Raw genomic sequence first — 20,178 nt, forward strand, 5'->3', positions numbered from 1 at the left:
CCTCTTACTCAAATCTCCCTGAAGAAAAGGATGAAGGTTTCTAATTTCTCCCCTACTGTAGCCAGAGTGGCCTTTGTTTTCTTTGAGTGACTCAGTTTATCTCATTGAGCATTGCTGGGCCATGCCTGGGAGCAGAGAACTTCCTGTGTGACCTCTTCTGGGGCAGGAAGCCCAGAAACCCATGCCTGGAAGCAGAGAACTTCCTGTGTGATGAGTCATGGGGCTGGCTGAGGGGAGGTGTTGACTCCAGAGCCATGCCCTATTGGGTGTTAACCTAGTCTATGCTAGGGGAAGGGGACAGCTCAAGAACCAATCAGCCCTGGTCATTCAGGCGGTGCTTGATGACGTCAAAAACTCTATAAGAGGGGAGAGGACAGCTTGAAGACCCCTTTTTCCTTTTTTGGTTGGAGCCAGAGACACCTACAGCTGAAGCTGAGCTGCCGGTAGCAGAGCTGACCCACGTGGAGCGAGGAGTGCTGAGTAAGGACTGGAGGCCAGTGGGTAATCTTCTTACCGTAGAGGGGAAGCAGGTGTATGATTTTGCCTTATACCATCTCGCTTCTCTGTGGCCTCCTAGTTACTCTTGTGAGGTAGACTTATTGGGCCTGGAAGCTTTTGATCAAAATATCAAAATGGGGATGCTGGTTTGTGGGTCTGTTACTGTGGAGTGTAAATACATGCTTTAGTTCTCCTGCCTTCTGCCTAGAGAATTCCTTATATCTTGCAGTTCCAAACCTTTCAGGCATGTATGAGATTCTCTTTGAAATCATAAATTCTGCCTTCCTAATATACCTACCCGAAAGTATCTGAAAAAAAGAACAAGTTTAAGGGAATTTGGTACTAGAAACTGCAGGAACAGAAGCAGTTTGAAATAATAAACTAAAGAAGAAAGTTTAAAAGTTGGATGAAATCTAGAAAATGATATTTTGCATCTAATCAATTAACATTAATTAAGCTCCTACTCAGTCCCAGGCACTGTGCTTAGTATTAGGAAAATGACAAAATAAAGCAATACTTGACCACGAGGAGTATATATTGCATCTCTATTCTGTACCTATTATACTATATCTCTATTTCATTCTTATACAGAAATAATAATAATAGCTAACAAGTACATAGCACTTATTTTGTGCCAAGCACTATGCTACGCCCTTTATAATTATTATTTCATTTGATTCTCCCAACAATCCTGTGAGGATAGGAGCTATTATTATCCCCATTTTACAGATGATAAAGTAAGGTAAAGACTGGTAAAGTGACTTGCCCAGGGTCACACAGCTACTAAGTGCCTGAGGATAGATTTGAACTCTGATCTTCCTGTCTCCAGGCCCAGCACTTTATCAAGTGCTCTACCTAGTTTCTTCATTCCAAGGTTCCAAACCACTTTACTATCCAATACAGAGTCTATAAGCATTGGACACGTTTATGCTTTGTTTTCCTAACAAGAAGAGGCAAAAGCAACTAGGTGGAATATTCTTAGATTTCTGTAGCAAGATTTGAATTCTGCCACAGACACTAACTGTTTGACCTGGGGTAAATTACTTGATCATTCTTCTCTTAAGGTTCCTCATCTGTTAAAAAAGATACTAATTGCACTGATAATGGCAATAATAGGGTCATGAGGTTCAACTTATTAACAAATTTGAAAGTACGCTATAAATGGTAGCTGTTAGTATCAACAAAGTTGAATGTTCTTAATTTCTGCAGTACACATTCTGAACCACAAGCTAGATGCCCTGTCTCCTCATCTTTCCACATCTGTGACCGTGGCTGCCAGTGCAGAGTACAATGTCCTCCTCCATAGCCATTCTGGAAAACCTCAAGGAGTACTGAGAAAATTCAACTCCTGAAACTAACCCTATGTTTTTACATTAAGAGATTTCCCCCATAAGTTATTTGCCCTGGCTTAAAAAGATGAAAACAATTTCCCCTTTTTGTTTTCACTCGGTTTCCCTGAGGTAGTCAAATAGGCTAAATGAGTTAGGTAAATTTAGTTTGCATGGAATTAATATTTTCTTAGTTTTCCTTATTTTATATTGTGATACATATATTTACTACACATATTTGGCGCAGTGGCCTAAAGTAAAAACACCCAATAATATATATGTATACTGTTTCTATAAAAAGCCTACAGTAAATGTGAAGCTCTCGTGGTCAATGGTCATTCTGAATGTGGTTCCAGAGTAACAATTTCCCCCTTTCTGTAAAATGGGGATAATAATTCCTCCTTTACCTAACACTCACTTTCGTTATAGCCATCTTTTTGTTGTCTATTCTTGAATGCCTGGCCTGGATTGCCCCTATCATCTGCCATCTCTGCCAATTCAGATGACAGAGTCTAAAATAAATGTATGTTGTCCAATGTCAACTAGGTCCTCTTCTTTGAACAATACACCTTTCACTTTTTTTCTGATTGACTCACTATCACCCTGTCAGTTACACACTGTTTGTCTCTTGCAGTCTTCTCTCCAACACTGCTGTTGCCCTTTCACTTTCAGCAATGGACCTCACCTTATACTTTACCAAAGAAATTGAGACTATCCATAATAACTTTGCTATATAACTCAATTCTTTCCCCTTGCCATCATTTCCCATTCTCTCCTGATTACCTGAAAGATAGGGAGGGAATGGTTCTGGGCCTTGACAAGGCCAATATTTCTAATGATACCCTTGATTCCATGTCATTCTAACTCCTCTTACGTTTTGTTCCTGTATTTGTCCCCACTCTATTTCTAAATATTTCTCTCGTTTGTCAATGGCTACCCACAAACATGTCCACTTCTCTGCTATCCTTAAAAAACATTCCCCTCCCCTCAATAAACAAACTTCATTTGAGCCTGTTATTAACCTCTGTTATCTCATATCTTTACTCTCACAGCCAACTTCTTAGGGAAAAGGATCACTGTGTATCACTTCTATATTCTTATATCCCATCTATTTCTCAACTCTGGACAGTTGGATTTCCAAAATAACCATTAAAATTCTTCTCTCCAAATTTATCAATGATTCCGTTAATGCTAAATTCCACAAGTTTATCAGCTCTCCTTCTTCTTCATCCATCTGGAACACAACACTTTTTACCATCCCCTCATCCTGGATACTCTTTCCTTCGTGGTTGTTCATTTAATGCTCTTTCCTGATTTTCCTCCAACACCTGAGCTCTCCTTTCCAGGCTCCTTTGGTGGATCACCTTCCAAGTCTTGCTGCCAACACATTCCAGTCATCTAAGCTGGACTTTCTTGCCTTCTCTTCCTACACTCTATCTGTAAGCAGCTCCAATGCATTTGCTTAACCTATCTCTGAAGATGACTCCAAAATATAAATATCCATCTCTTACCTCTCCCTTTAACTCCAGGCCCACATCACTAGCTACATGCTGGATGTTTCATGTTTCAAATTCATATCTCAAATTCAATATGTCTAAAGTAGAATTTATTATGTTTTCCCTGGAAATTGACCCCTTTCCTAACTTTTCTATTTCTATTGAAAATATTGTTTCCACAAGTTTTCAACTTTGTAGTCATCAGAGTCGTTTTACTCCCCATTAACACCAATATCCAATTAGATGACAAGTCTTACCAATTACACTTTTATAATATCTATTTGAATCTCTAACCCATTCATACAACCATTACCTTAGTTTCCACAATCATCATCTTTTTCAGGGGGCAGCTAGGTACTTCGGTGGGTAGAGTGCCAGGCCTAGAGTCGGGAAGACTCATCTTCCTGAGTTCAAATCTAGTCTAACTCGTCTTAGCTGTGTGACCCTAGATGAGTCACTTAACCCTATCTCCCTCAGTTCCTCATCTGTAAAATGTGCTGGAGAAGGAAATGGCAAACCATTCTGGTATCTTTGCCAAGAAAACCCCAAATGGGGTCACAATGAGTTGGACACACCTGAAACAACTGAACACCAACACCTTTTCACAAAGAGCAATCAAATAGTCTCTGAATCAGTGTCTCTTTTTCAAGTCTCTCTCCCTCTATAGTCCTTCCTCAGCACAGCTGCTCAACTGATAATTCGAAAACACAAGTATGACCATGTCATCCCCTTATACAAGACTTTCTGTTGCCTGTAGCATAAAATATAGCTTTTCTATTTACTTGGGTGTCTTTTAAATCCCTCCACCCTTTGGTTCCAACCTATCACTTTACACAGATTTCAAATTACACCCCTTACTTATAAATATTTCAACTGATCTAGCCTACTTGTAATCACCTGTATATGATATTCTATCTCCCATATCAGAGCCTTTGCACTAGGAGGGATACGCCATACCTGAAAAGCTCTCTCTTTTCACCTCACCTCTTGGAATCCTTAATTACCTTCAAGACTCACCTGAAGTGTCACTTCTTACTTGCTGTCTTTCCTGCCTCTATCCTTATAACCCTTACTGGCCTCCTTCCTCCTCCTGTAATTAATTACTTTGTCTTTACATTGCACATATTTTGTATATTTTTTTACTTATTTGCATTTCCCAACAAAATACAAACTTTCTTAAGGTAAGGTTTTTTTGTCTTTGTATTCCTAATACACATAGTATGTATTTAATAACTGTTACAGAATTGAAATAATTTGAAGTTCCTATAAGGATTAAATAGTATAATGTGCGTGAAAGCAGTCAAAACTTTTAAAATGCTACAGAAACGTTAGTCTATTATATCATTGGTGTTGTTACTATGAGTACCACTGCTCTAATTTGAAGCCACAATAGCTACATCATCTTGTTCTGCTGATTTACAAAATATGTCACTCATTCAGAATACTTTGGTAGAAGAATGAAACAGGCCAATGAAGCCAGGGCAAGAGAGTTTTGTCCTGATTGTGTTGGTCAGGCATTTGGGTCTATTTTACCATCCTCTGGCCTATAAATGTGTAAAGTGAGTGCATGATTGATGGACCTCATCAAAGGCTCTTTGGGTAAGAGAATGGTTCAATCAGGAAGTCATCGAAGTAATCCAAATATGTTATTTTGAAACGCTGCCATTTTTACAGGACTTCCTTTACACTATTCACTCTGTCTCTGCTGGGTGCATATGATGCTCTTAAAATAGGCAGATAGGATGGCATATGCTGTTCTGGGTACAACATATAATTGTTGTTTTTGTTGTTTTAACTAGCATTTATATAGTGCTTAAGATTTGCAAATAGCTTTACAAATATTAACTCATTTAATTCTCACAACAACCCTGGGAAATAGATGATATCATTAGCTCCATTTTACAGATGAAGAAATTTGGACAGGCAGAAGATAAGTGACTTTCCCAAGGTCACAGAGCTAATGTCTGAACTTAGGTTTTCTGGATTCCAAGTCCTACACTCTATATATTGTATCACTTCCCTTCTCTCTGTAGCTACTATATTTAGGTGGAAGAAGTAATATGAGATTTGCTGGTATTTGTGAAACCATCCATTTGTGGCAATGCCATTGAATGTACAGTTACAGAAACGAAGGGAGTGATAGGCTCAGTTAGGATTCTGGCGGGTAAGAGAGAACATGCATGTGATAAGCTGGTGTGACTGGCTGTCTTCTTTATCTGTTTCCTTAAGTTGTCAGCCATACTTGTAAGTGAGATGCCCAAGATAGTGAACTATACCAAATTTCCCATTAAAGATTAAATAACCACTTGGTATCAGAACTAGAGGAAGATTTCAAGATTTCCAGGTTTGCCCTCATTTTGTAGAAAAGCAAACTGAAATCTAGAAGAGTGAAGTGATTTGTTCAAAATTATACAACTAATACATTGTAGAGACACGACTCTAATCCATGTATCTCAACCACAAGTCTATTATTTATTCATTGCACAATATTGTGGACCTATAGTTGGACTGTAGATGAGAATCCATTGAGGGATTATGGCAGTATGGTCTTGAGTCAGAGTAGTCTGTGATAACACTAAATTTGGGTTCCTAGAAGCTACATATCTATTAACTCCTATCTGAAATGACTCTAGCTTTTGAGGGCTGGCTTCTAAGGGAGATAGGATTCAGAATTATAGAATCAGAATTGAAAGGAATCTTGGTCTAACCTGTCATAATACTCTTATCTACAACATCCCCAGTTGGTCAACTTTTGATTAAAGGCCTCACAAGGAAGCCCATTCCACTCACTGATATAATTCTACTTATTATTATTACTTTGTTGGTGATGATAACTGATAGCAAATTATATTCATCTAGCATTTTAACGTTTGCAAAGTACTTTACCAACATTTTCTCATTTTACTCACAAAATATTGTATGCTAAGTACTGTATAGATATTATTATCATTCCTATATTACCAGAACCATTTGTTAGGAAGATTTTCTTCCTTTTACATGATGTTTCCCCCAAAGTCATCTCTTTACCGAGTTAAGTATCTCAAGTTCTTCTAACTGATTATCGTATGTTGTTATCTTGAGGCATTTGACCATGATGGCTGACCCTTTTTTGAAAATTTCCAGTTTATCAGTACCTTTGCAAGAATGTGACATCCTGAATCAAGAAACTTAATTTTGATGTGGCCTGAGTAGGATAGAGTATTATGGGCCTATTATTTTGCTATTCCTTGATATAATATCTTTCTTAAAGCAACTAAAGTTTTTATTAGCTGTTTTGGCAACCATATCACAATGTTGACTTAATTTGGTCACACCTCCCCTGACTTGTACTAGTATATTGATTTTTGCAATCCAAATATAATAAAATATTTAGCTCTATTAAATTTCATCTTATTATATTTGGCTGAATTTTCTGCTCTGACAATGTAATTTTGGATTCTGATTCTGCCATCCAAAGCATTGGGTATTGTAACCAGCTTTGAGTCACTGGCAAATTTGATAAGTATGCCATCTATGTTTTAGTTCAAGTGATTTCTATAGGATGGTCTACAGGATTTTGTATTCATCTTCTTTTGCCTGCCCTTATTTCCAACTTCATATATGCCTGTTTAAAATCTAAAGTCATCAATGAATGCCCTTTATCACCACATAAAAATTCTCTCCCCTCCCCTCCCTCCCTCCTCCCCCTTCTCTCTTTCTCTCTCTCTCTCATTTGATTCTTAAATATTGCTAACTTTCCTTGAAGAAATTTAATTCATGAGGTCATTTCTTTCCTATCTCTGAACCATTAAAAATCTATTTCCCTCAAATCCAGGATACATACTGGATATTATGTTTTTTTTCCGTATTGTATCACAAACTAAAGAAAGGGGTTTTTTCCCATTTCTAATCAGTACCCACTATTTCCATGTTGGTGAAAATCAGGTGTAGACTTATACTTCCCTCATTGCTTTTTCTACCTTTTAAAGGATGAAGTTTTCCACAAGCCATGACAACAAACTAACAACTGTGCTTTTGGCAGAGAGAAATACCTTAGAAAGATGTTCAGATAATTCAAGTCTCCTGTCACTATTGTATCGCATATCAAGCTTGTGATCTACTTCCTACACCACAATTGTTCCCTCATTCTGTCCATATGGTCTATAGTATACTTTACTTACAATATGGCTTCTGTTTCCATTGATCTTTTCCCAAATGTCCTCCATTATGCTTTTCTATTCTGTTTCCTATGTTTTCTCAGGTGACTATATCTGCTTAATAAGCAATGTTGAAAACTAGGCTCCACTTTTTAACCTATTTAATTTCTTTGAAATGAGGTCAATACTTTCTGAAGCATATTCCAAAGAAGGTCCTATACAACCAACTCTCATTGATTCCCATTAAGTCAAATTTACATGCTTGTATTAGGATTTCAAGGTCTTGCTTGTCAACCATACTCCATTCATTAACATTATTGTAAATGCCTAATATATATATACACATACATACATACATATATGCATATTTTCACATATATACACACATATATGTATGTATATGTGCATTGGATTGAATCGCATTTATCTACAGCTATATTAAGCCATTGGTTTTATTGCTGGATTTTTTTAGTATTATTTACTGCTTTTCTTCTTTTAACACTGTAGTTACTATGGTGTCTACTTTACTGAATATACAAAGTCAAATTTCCTCCTACTCTCTTATTTTCAGATTAAAATATTTTTTATTAGATTTGCAAGACTCTGGCAATCACTCTCTCCATCCGTAACCTTCAACTACATCTTGTTAGCTTTTAAGCCTACGTTAGCCAAGAGTCTATCATGCCTACATTTTATACATGGTCCAGAAATTCAAATTTCATTCTTACACAACTAGCCATTTAATTTCCAATTTTGCCTTTTTCCTCTAAAGCTTTTTCCCTCTATTGGTATCAGTGGTATAAACAAAACAAAAACAAACCCAATGCCACTAAAATATTTAGTTTCTTGCAAAAAAAATCATAATCATAACAGAGTTCAGTCCTTGGAGTCAGGATGAAATGAGTTTAAATCCTGACTCTAATACTTACTTGTGGTGTTACCATTAGAAAGACACTCCCTTTGAACCTCAGTTTCTTTAACTGAAAAATGGGAATAATGATACTTATCATACCTACCAAACAGGGCTATTTTTGACTCAAATGTGAAAATGTACCCAAAGTGCCTTATAACCTTTAAAGGCACATATATTGGTTATTTATATACAGTTATTGTCAATAATAATCCTCCCTTGTAGATTTCTTCTGATAAAGTTATTTGTGCCCAAGTGAATTATCACAAGTAATTTTGTTCATCTGAGCATCTGCGTCTGCAGACAGATGAGAGATGTCCTTTCCATTTGTCTGTAAAATCTGTATATCATTTAGTTGTATACTCAGATTGTATATTTTGCTAGTCCAGAGCATTCCGTGGTGACTTATCCAATAAAATTATGCTGACTTCATTTATAATAGCCCCCCTTCTACTCATATTTTATTTCTGAAGCATTTGAATTGTATCTTTCCATTTCATGGGTATCACTTTGTACAGGCAGAGTGCATAAAAATGAAGACAGGACATAGTACATGACTCACAGCCAAATAAAAAAGGCATGAGCCCCATACATGACAAACTTCTCTTTTAGTACTAATTTAGAATCTCTGATCTTTGCATAGATTTCTTGCCAAGTGCTCAAAGGAACATTTTTTTCAAAGTAGCCAATTTATTTTGCTTTTTTGCCAATATTTTGTATTTTGCCAATACGCTTATCGTCTCTAAGTTAAGAAGTAGAGGGAAATGTTATCTTGCCTTGCTACCTCGATCTCTGAGTATTCTCAAGGATGGAGACTGTGCAAAACATGTGTCTTCCTGTTCAGAAGGAACTGAATTAAATCAGAGGTTCCAACATTGGTAACCCATCAGAGCTATCAGGAATGTGAGGGTGGGGTGGGACAGGAGGGCAGTAGTACTGAGTACCCCAGCTTAAAAACTTTCTGGTGTGCAGAATATAACAGATTTCAGCAAGTTCATTTCTCAGCTGGGAAACCTTCCTTTGTCTTGTCCTGTTGTAGTATTCCTGACTCTTGGTTCCATCTCTGCTCTTAGGATATATAGCAGCTAATGACATCACTACCATTTATAGACATACAAATTCTGTTTCTATGTTCTTGTTTCTGATTGGCCTACCTGGTCCTGGATTTATATTGCCGTAATATGTGAGACCAGTGTGAGCACCATGAAAAATACCTAATTACTTTTTGTTCACAATCAGGTCAGATAGGACCAACCCTCCAAGCACACTGAAACTATTTGGTCAAAAATCTACAATTCAGCAAATGTGTGTCTTGTTCCCCCATTAGAGAAAGAACCTGGAAGAGTTGACTAAGTTTGAATTACTTGGCCAAGCTTGTCCAGGAAAGAATAAGGAAATCTAAACTCATTTGGCATTAAAAGACCCATATTTAAATCCTGTGGTTGGTTCTTAATATCTTTGTGACCTTGGCACCTCACTAGGCCTCATTCTCCTAATCTACAAAGTAAGGGAACTAAACTATACCAACTCAAAGAGCCTTTCCATCTCTAAATCCTTTAATAGAAAGTAGTGAAGCAAACTACTCCATTAAAGTTTCCATTTTGTGCCTTAGCCCATTGGCCATTCTCTCACTAGTTACTGTACAAGCAGAATAATTCTATAAACTATGACTCTCCATCAGCCAGTGATGATTCTTCTTGGTTTGAATTTCCCTGCTTTGATTTTAACTTTTGCTTTCTCTTTCCCTCTGCTTTTATTTTTAAACATGTTTGATAAATTAATTACCTCTGGAAGGTACTTAGGCTTTGAACCCCCCTGCAGGAGGTCTGGCTCTAGAGTTTGATAATGGCCACTAGGGTCAGTAAGCTTGCAGGCTACTTAATAATATGAAAGCCAATAGAATCAAACAAAAACAGAGAGAAAAAGATGGCACACTGAAAATTAATGAAAAGCTGCTGAATTTCCCTAGACTGCCTGAGGAAAGCTATTTGAAGCTCGCCTAAATATTAAATGCATTCATTAAGTGCTTCTCTTCTGTTTGGGCAAATCTCAAAGGTTTTCAGTGGCCTTAAATTTTTGGAATATTAAGTCAAGAAGTTGCTATTTGTAAAGAGAGAAGAAAGAACATAATCCATATTTGAAAGCATTTTTCAACTCGAAGCAGCCAGATATCTTTCTATAGGTCTGGCTTTCTAAACAGATAAAATTAACTGTGAGAGAACAAGTGGTTCAGTAGGCCTAAGCCAAGGAAAAGAAATCATGGCCCTAATGGGCCATAAGTTCTAATCTTAACTCTGCCCCCTAAACTGATATATAGCACTAGACAAGCCAGCTAACCTCACTGAGTAAGTCACTAAAACTTCCTGCTGTTTGTTTGGACCACTTGTATAATGGGAGTCATATTAAGTAACTCTTGGATTTTTGTTTGTAGAAAACACTTTGTTAATACCAAATGATAGTGTATATGGCAGATAATGAAAATATCATTTTCTTTTCCTTACAATTTTTATCTCATATGTTTTCTTATTTGGACTGTCATCTTCCTGAACAAGAATTAATTGTAGAGGTGTGGTTATATCTAGATCATCAATTTATCTTTAGTGGTAACAAAAGAATCAACAGAAATGCCTTGTCTAAGAGGAACCCAGAAAACTTTTAAAAGTAAAGATTCCATGGAGGATTAAAGTAGGTTTCAGTTTCATTTATCCTGATGAAGAGATAGACCCTAGTCAGATACTTTGCTCTATAGCACAGAATAATATTGGGGTTCAAAATTTGAATGAAGGCAGAGTTGACAAAGAGGAGAATGGGAAATCTCATTGCTAATGCCAGGTGGCAGTGATTTAGAAAAGTCTGTGCCTAGAACCTAAGATCTTGAACCCTAGTCCCTACATTTACATAAATGCTTTCTATTCCTGATACTCAAAGTTACTTATAAACACTTATCAAAGAGTTACTAATTATTAACACTACACCACGACCAATGTGTCCATCAGAGAAATCTCTGGATGCCCAATCCTGCTTTACAAGGTCTTCCTTGTTCATCCCATTAGTCACTGGGCGGGGGAGGGGAGGAGTAACTGCTTAGGAAAAAGCCAAGAAACTAAAAGGTCCCTGATGAAAATGCCCTGCATTCCTCAAGCCTAGGTATATATAGTCAAATAAGACAGCCTTCCTATAAGAGTTCTCACATGCTGCATGAGGAAAGGTTGTAAAATGATCCCATAACCTTAACAAACAGCAAGAGGTCTTAATCAGTGAGATGAAGAACTCCAGAATTCTATGTTTGGAGAGGCATATAAATTGAGCTCAAAGGACCAGAAGCAAAGATTGCAAATACAACTATGCTTTTGAAGCTCCCTATTTTTTGGAAAGTTTACTGGGGAATTCCACTCCAGATCTGGGGAGGATTCAATATGGGGCTGGAGGGAAACTTTCCTCCCTTGAAAAGTGAGGAAAAACTGTTCTGACATCCACTTAAACATAAGAATTAACTCTATCTGTTCAATGTCTTGGTAATAACCTTTACAATCCAAGAGCATAAATTGTAAGAGTATCTGGGTATCCTTCTCTCCTGACTTAAATGGAGTCTGAGCACCTCCTGAAAAATTGATACTGTATCTGCAGGTGATTTCTTTTTTGTGCTTCTTGGTGTCCCATCAAATTAAAGACTAGAAAAGCAATGGCTGAACTTAGATGCTAAGAGAATCATAGGGCAATATGAAGGGATGATAATTTGAAGTTGGGAGAAAATCCTAGAAAGTCTGAGATTATTGAGATACAACTGTAAATCTCTGCTTTTACTAATTTTTAAAGGCAGTGGGCTTGTTCAGAGGATCAAAGGCAAGTAGAGGAGCTCTTCTGGTCAGCAGCGAAAAGCAATGGAAGAATAAATATCAAGATGGACTGTGGCTGACTCAGCAAAAAATACTAAATGAATGGAAAAGGCTTGTCACAATAGATAAACAGTACTTCTTGGAAAAATGGTTTAACATTCCTACAATGCATGCACAATTATTTCTGGGGATGAAATGAGGAATAGAAATGGAAGAGAAGAAAATACCTCTTATGTTTGAGGGAAAAAATCCTACTCGAGTAGAGAGGAAAGGGTTAGAAGGGAGGAGAAAACCTTGTGTGTGTTTCATTTTAAGCTACAGTCTGTGAGTAAATAACCATGATTGCTGTCCCTTCTCTGGGCATGACAAATGGGAAGTTACTCCGTAAGCATTGGCTAAACTCTAATCGCTTTTATGGCAAATGAGGCATGAAACCTATTGTCAAAAAACATGATGTCCGAAGTGTAGAGCAGTACTTTATCTTCCCGGCAGATTCCTCAGAGGTCTGAGCCAGCTAAGGGGCCTGGATTACTTCAACAATTGTACCCTAGGCCCTCTTTCAGGCTAAATATGAAGGAAGGTCTATTTGGACAGCATGTTCTATTTTACAGAAGTGATTTTTCCCAAGTGATAGAGGGAACTCTATAAATAGAGAGAAGCTAAATTTCAACTGGGAGATATGCAGGTGGTTATGTATCAGGGGTCTTTTCCTGCAAATCCATTGAGAAATGTGCTGCACAACATCACAGAATCTTTCCAGCTCAGTTATTGGCCATTTGAGTAGGGACCCTAATGGTAATGAAATATCCTGGGGATAGTTCCTCAGTTAGTCTTTCATCTGACTAAAAAGGAGAAATAGTGTGTTGCTTAGAAACAAGAGAGAGCCCCAAACAGCTCATTCTTGGTTTCAGTCTGATGACTGAGAAATGACTCTCCCTCATAGTAGATGTAAGGAGCTCACTCACCAGAACATGTTTGGGTCAGGGACATTTGCATGTAGTTTTCTCTACCGCCAGGTGGCCTCCAGATCCCAAGGGCACCTTGTACTGAGGCTCTGATTCTGCTTCTTGTCATGTGCCTTGAAGCTCATGGTGAAAATATTTTATGATGCAAACATTTAGAAAAATCAGACAGAAGGTTCCCCCCTCCCTTATGTGCTCATTCTAATTTAGGGAATTTTCCCTCCCTCTTCTGCCTCTAGCTGTGAAGCTTTGAGACTGATTCAACTCAACAAGTTGAACAACCCCCTTTAAGTATATGCTATCTATTAGGCACTGATTAGAATGAGTGGGCATCATGAAGTAGCTCCCAAGTATGAGAGGGATAGCTATTATGGGCTGTTGATTCCTGTCATCTTATGATAGCCTGTGTTCTAGCCAACTTAGTTGGTCCTTGATACTTTATTTTTCAGATTCATGTTAGAAATGGGGGTTTCCTTGATAGATTTCTCTTGTTTCACTTTACAGGCAACTGATCCTCACTACATTGGGCATAATCAATTCTACTAGAGGCAGCAGTGCCAAGCCTGTTCAATCTTTCCTCACTGAGCAACAAGGAAGAAAACTAGGGAATGCATGGAGCCAAGACAACTTGGGAAAGAAGAAGAGGAAGAGACAAGTTGAGATATAAGTTCTGACAGGTGGAAATGTTTGCTGTCAGAGGGAGAGGCTGACACTCCACAGTGATGCCAAACATGCCAAGCCATAGAAGGGGGTGAAGAAAACATGAGAAGAGAGAGTCAGGCTCGATATTAGACAGAAAGAAATGGACAGACACGTCCCTAGAGAGTAGAAGGAACTGCCTTTTGGTTTTCTCCATAGCCAGTGATCTAAATCAAGATGTGTTGAGTGAACTAATTAGTGTATTAAAATAATTAGGTCCAGAAGAAACCAGCCACATCTGAAGCAGATTGAATTTACACCATCAACATTTGGAAGTTTGATTAGTCATTTGCTGACAAGTCTCTTTGGAGAGGAAGCCTCAGCTGGGCAACTCAAATTAAGCCAAAAGGAGGCTGAGACTAAGCCCTCCCACCCAAATACCCCTATCCCTAGTATTCATATAAGAAATTATTGTTCAATTTTGTCTTCACTGTAGGATATGCATCTACTATGTGCCAGGCATTGTGCTAAATTCTGAAGATATAAAGGCAAAAGATAGTTCCTACTCTCAAGGCACTCACTGTCTGATGTATGTAGTTGTGAACAATCATATTCAAGCAACCTATACGCAGGATAAAGCACAATTATATTCTTTATAAATTTTCCAGAAGGATTGTTATCTTTCACTACATCCCCTCCCCCCTTAAATGACCCTAATCCCCACATTCTCCCTGTACTCAACACAAAGACCTCTATTATGTCAGGCTCTTTTGGCTTCATTCTGATTAAAGATCTCTCCCTCCCTCTTCAGTTGCTTTCTTCCCTTCACCACTGTACCAGGAACTAAAGAAGACACAAAATTAGTCAAGACAGTCTCAGTCCTCACACAGCTTACAGAATGGCTGGAAATAAAATGTGTACACAAATAAGTAGCATACAAAATAGAGCATAAAAACATGCATAAGCATTAAAACCCAGCTTTTCCCCTTCCATCTTTTGTTTCCAACTGTCATTAAGCAAACACTGATTAAACTCCTACTACGCACTAAGCACTGTGCTAGACACTGATGAAGACAAGAGAGTAGAAAAGTTCTTGTCCCCATGGATTTTATGAATGAAAATAGTAAAATATTTATCAAAATAACTATAAATAAAAATAAAATGTACATAGATAAAAAATAAACTAACCCTTTTCCAATTCTCCAAGCACTAGGGTGTGGTTGAAATAGAATACATTTCCTAAAATTCTGTCCCCAGCTATCCCTAAAGTGCTCCAATGTGGGGGACACCCTTAGGTGGTCACAACCATCCATTGTCATCGGAACACCAAATTCAGGACTTTCATGATTTCCAAAGATCTCTCAAACCTCTTAACTCCAAAATATTCCTCTCTCATTTATAAAGATAATCTTTCAGAGGAAAACAATTGATTCAATTTGCCTGATAATCCTGAACCCTTACCTGTGAAGGTGGTATTCCAGAATATCCTCCCTGGCATCTAGTAGGGCAGAGGCTTGCGCCATGAACTGAGAGCTACAGGTTAATGATTTGAGCTGCAGAAGGAGAAGACCCAGGCAGAATCTGGCTCCCATCTCTTCCAGTTCACGTATTCCCAACTGTAGACCCTGCCAATGAGATGCAACTATGAATAAATTATATATAATGCATATGTGTGTGTATAACAAATGGAAAGTGATATCAGCTTTACATTGGGATACAGCCCCTCAGGTTCTCTTCCTAGCTAAGAAATCAGTCAATTGACATTCAATAGAATGCAAGCTCGTTGAAGGCAAGAACCATTTTTTCTTTTGCCTTTGCAAATTTAGGATCTAGCCCAATATATCACAAATAATAGGCATGTAGCAAATGTTTGTTGAATTGTATTGGATTGCATTGGAAATAAAAGACACCTTCTTGTAACCTAAAGAAATTGGCAATTTCCTGGAGGAAGAGATGAAACTAAAGAGAAAATAAAACTAGCCATTCTCTAAATATAAATGATCAAAGCCTTAAAATGTTAGTACACAGCCAAATACATCCGTAATAGTATTTACAGTTCAATGCAAAGCCAATGAAGTGGAAAAGATGAAGAACGTTCAAGAGAGGACAAAGTTATTTGAGAGAAAATAGTGACTGGAGTCTGATGAGGCTTATCTGATGTTGTTGTTCAGTTGTATTTGATTCTTTGTGACCCCATGGACCATAGCATGCCAATACTGTCCGTGAGATTTTCTTGGCAAACATATGGGAGTAGTTGTCATTTCCTTCTCCAGTGGATAAAGGCAAACAGAAGTTAAGTGACTTGACCAGTGTCAAATAACTAATAAGTGCCTGAGGCTGGGTTTGAACTCATGTCTTCCTGACTCCAGGTCCAGTTTTCTATCCACTGAGCTACCTAGTTACCTCTTTTATTTGATAATAATAAGCAATTAATAATAATACTAATGTTAAAAATAATAGCTAGCACTTACATGGAACATACTATGTTCCAGGCACTACCTTAAGCACTTTACAAATATTATCTTATTTGATCCTCACAGCAAACATGGGAAGAAGGTGACATTATTATCCCATTTTTTAGTTGAGGAAACTGAGGCAAACAGGGGTTAAGTGATTGCCCAAGGTAACACAGCTAGTAAGGGTCTGAGGCTGGATTTGAACTCAAATCTTCCTCATGCCAGGCCCAGTGCTCTAATTATATGTCACCTTGCTGTCTCAATAAACATTTATTAAATGCCTACTATTTGCAAGGCATTGTCCTAAGCATTGGGGATACAAAGAAAGGCAAAAGATAGTCTCTACTCTCCAGGAGCTCACAGTCTAATGGAGGAGACAGCGTGCAACTATATAAAATCATCTGTCTATTTAGGATAAATTGGAAATAATCAACAGAGGAAAGGCACTAGGATTAAGGGGGTTGGGAAAAGTTTCCTGTAGAAAGTAGAATTTTATCTGGAACCTACAAGAATCAAGAAAGCCAGGCAGCAGAAAGGCTTCATGGAAGAGGCAATACTGGGAGGAAAAAGAGTTCAATTCTGCAGGTGTGGTAGAAAGAAATTGGACAAATAGTAAGGAGGCCTGGGTTCTAACAACCTAATAAGTGGTCTCTGCCACTAATTGACTGATGACATTGGACAAGCTATATAATTTCTCGGAGCAAAGTTTCTTAGATCATATCAGGTTCATAGACTGAGAGTTTGAAGGGACTTTACAGATCACGTAATACCATCAATGATAAAAATCCAAAAAAAAAAAAAACTGAGACCATAAGAGGTTAAATGATTTGGCAAAGTCAAACTGGTAGTAAATGGAGGTACCAGGTTTATGAACTCAGGTCTTCTGATTCCAAAGCAAGTATACTTTCCATTGTATCACACTGTGATATCAGATTAAAGAAAAACAAAAACTAGAGCTGGGAAGAATTTTAGCTATCATCTAGTCCAAGGCTGTCCAACCTGAGGTTTTTATTGAAACAATAGACAATATATTTTGGTTTGCCATTTTAGTGAGAGCTCTGTGGTAGCTTGGCTTCGTTTACTAAAGCATTTATGTAAATTTCTATGCTTGTAGGTGGGCTGCATAAATCACACTGGGGGCCACATTTTGGACAGTTCTGATCTAGTCCAAACGCCTCATTTAGGCATCAGATAAGGGAACTGAGTCTCACAGAAATAAAGTGATTGGCCCAAGTTCACAAAGAAAGTGAATAAGCATCAAGATTAGGTCTTTTGACTTCTTTCCACTAGACTGCATCACTTCCTCAATATTTAAAACCTCCCTCAGATTTCTAAAACATATCTAATAGTACCTTTTATATCTACCTGTGTTATAGGCTTCTTATGACAACCAAATGAGGTTAAGTATGTCCAAGTGATTTGAAAATATGAAGGATCAAACAAAGGCAAACTTTAATCTTATTTGAATTATATAAAAGTAAAGATACCCTTCTGCAAGGAAGAATAATGGATGTGACGACTGAGAGGCAAGAGAAATCAAGTGGTCTAGGTGGAAAGTGAGTAGATTTAGTTTGCCAGAGTGGCCACCCTAAGTTGAACTGCACTGGGAGAAGTCAATTAAGCAATTGAATCATGACTAGTGGAAAGCTTTAAAGTTCAGGAGTGACAACTTTAATTTGGTATGAGAAAGGCTGAAGTCGTTGAAAAGTTGTGAGAGGGTTAGTGTGCCGGCTAGATAACACTTAAGGCAGATGTTTCTAGTGGGGAGAGGACAGAAAATAAAGAATCGCTAATGACAGGAAGGCTTGCTGGGTAGATGGCACAAAATGTCCACACATGATGTGACTGGTACCTATACTAAACTCATGACTGGAAAACAGTGTAAGTTCGGGAAATAAATTGGAAACTGGGTGTATATGTGAATGGGAGAGGGAACCAAGACAAATCATATGTCACCAACACAGATCGCAATCTATTTAAAATCTGTTAGAATTACCTGAGCCTTAGAGAGGTTAAGTGACTTGTCTATTGCCCCATATCTAAGAAGTATCTGACGAAGAATTCGAACTTCATTGTACCAGGATCCAAAACAAATACTCTGTCTACTACTCAGTCATGCCACCTCTCAAAGGCAAATTAAAAGGATAAAATTATTCCAAATTGTTTATGTTATTTGGATCACTAAAAGGAATCTCTCTCTCCCCCCCTCTCTCTCTCTTTTTCCTCCCTCCCTCCCTCCCTCCAGCTTTTTATTTTTTAGTTAGGATATCAGGAAATTAATATCAGGATCTAGGTTGGTGCCTGAACAAGTTCTTCCCATTTGGGGGACCAATATTTTACACAAAGTTCAGTTTGATTAGCTGAATATGTGCCGCAAGCAAAGACTTGTAAAATCCATGTTTCTACACTAATATGACATCTATACTATATAAATGTTTCCTGATTGATTTGTCTTATAAAGATAACGGTCAGAAGCAAGTATCTCATTCCTCTTAGCCTTTGGGAACCTGTGGACATCAGCAATGATAGTCACACAAAAAAATCTTCTACATGGGGAGAATTTTGAATCGAACAAAATTTTCTAGAGTTGGGGAGTCAAAGGGGCTCAAGGTTACTTCATCAATTTGTGAATCTCTTTTGCTACATGTTTTGACACCTGTTTTCCTGAGGAAACAGATTTTACTCCAGTTCTAAGGGAGGTCTGTTCTGTAAACACCAGCAGTGGGAGGGGAAAAACAGATGTTTTACAAGTTCATAATTTTTGAACTCAATAGAAAGAGATCACATATTAAAAAGCCAGGCAGTTAACAACATCCCTAAAATGTTTTCCATGTGGTGAAACTCTGTGGTCTTACTTAATAAATGAGCTTCCTCTCTCAGATATGTCTCCTTGATTTCTTTCTTCCATGCTCTTACTGTTTAGTATCTTTAGTGATTCATTAGTACTTTAATGAATCAATGACTTCTGTGATGTGAGCACTCCCTTCATTTGTGAATATTATGATCCATCCATGTCCTCCCATCTCGTATAACTCTTGTCCACTTATGTCCCCCCTCATGACTTCTCCAGAGAGGATCCACCCAATGTACCTTCCTCTAGGTCACTTGGAATTTCATGAATTCCAGTGGAGTATGCAGAGTCTACCAGCTTTTTGTCAAATAATCAGGCCAAGTTGTTTGGTTAGTGCTAACGAAATTAACATCATAGGTTCAAATCCGATCAGTTCCAATTCACTTGTTTATATGCCAGTAGCCACACCCATGATACTATAATTCAACCACTTCACAAATTTATACACCTATTTCCACAGAAACTGGATTGTAGGTTATGATTAATAAAATCCATGGCTGCTCCTGGAGCAAAAATTCAAATGAATTATCTGTGAGTAGCTTAGTAGAATAATCTTCATACAGGTCAAATCCTGCTACCAAAACCAAACATCACTACAGCAACATTTCTTATATAACAAAACAATTTCCTATTCCCACATGATGGCTCAATTATTTCAGGCAATGTTTAACACATTTTTTTTTAAATCAACTATAATGGAAATATGTGAACATTCCGTTGGAGTGTTTTGTAATAGTAATTGAGCTGTAGACAAAGAAAGGTCATTTACAGCTGTTCATTGGTTGTCAGAAAATATTATTCATCTAGGAAACTTCATTTTAAGAAGGATTTAGTGACTATGCCAGTAGAAAAAAAAATCTCAATGGCTGTCTAATGAGAGTTGGAAAAAAAGGTAGATGGGGGGAGAGTGAACTTTAGAAATGCTCTCTTTTGCCTTGAACAGTATAGAACCATTGTAATAGAACTTAAAAAGCACAGCATCAAAAACAAACAAAAATTAGACTTTGAGTGACACTGGACTTCCTTAGCTGATGATATTGACCAGCTAGTCAGGTAGGTGGTGTAA

The 20,178-nt window shown here is 37.7% G+C and overlaps 1 protein-coding gene across 1 annotated transcript in view; it reads right to left on the bottom strand.

The window, feature by feature from the left end:
- AGBL1 (ATP/GTP binding protein like 1) overlaps positions 1 to 20,178 on the bottom strand; it is an 864,618-nt gene that overhangs the window by 281,615 nt on the left and 562,825 nt on the right. Inside the window, exon 22 of the mRNA XM_036736570.1 lies at positions 15,267 to 15,430. Coding sequence (XP_036592465.1) covers positions 15,267 to 15,430 — 164 coding nt within the window. The remainder of the gene's footprint in view (positions 1 to 15,266; positions 15,431 to 20,178) is intronic.

The sequence above is a fragment of the Trichosurus vulpecula genome, chromosome 8, assembly GCF_011100635.1.
Source record: "Trichosurus vulpecula isolate mTriVul1 chromosome 8, mTriVul1.pri, whole genome shotgun sequence".
Classification (NCBI taxonomy): Eukaryota; Metazoa; Chordata; class Mammalia; order Diprotodontia; family Phalangeridae; genus Trichosurus; species Trichosurus vulpecula.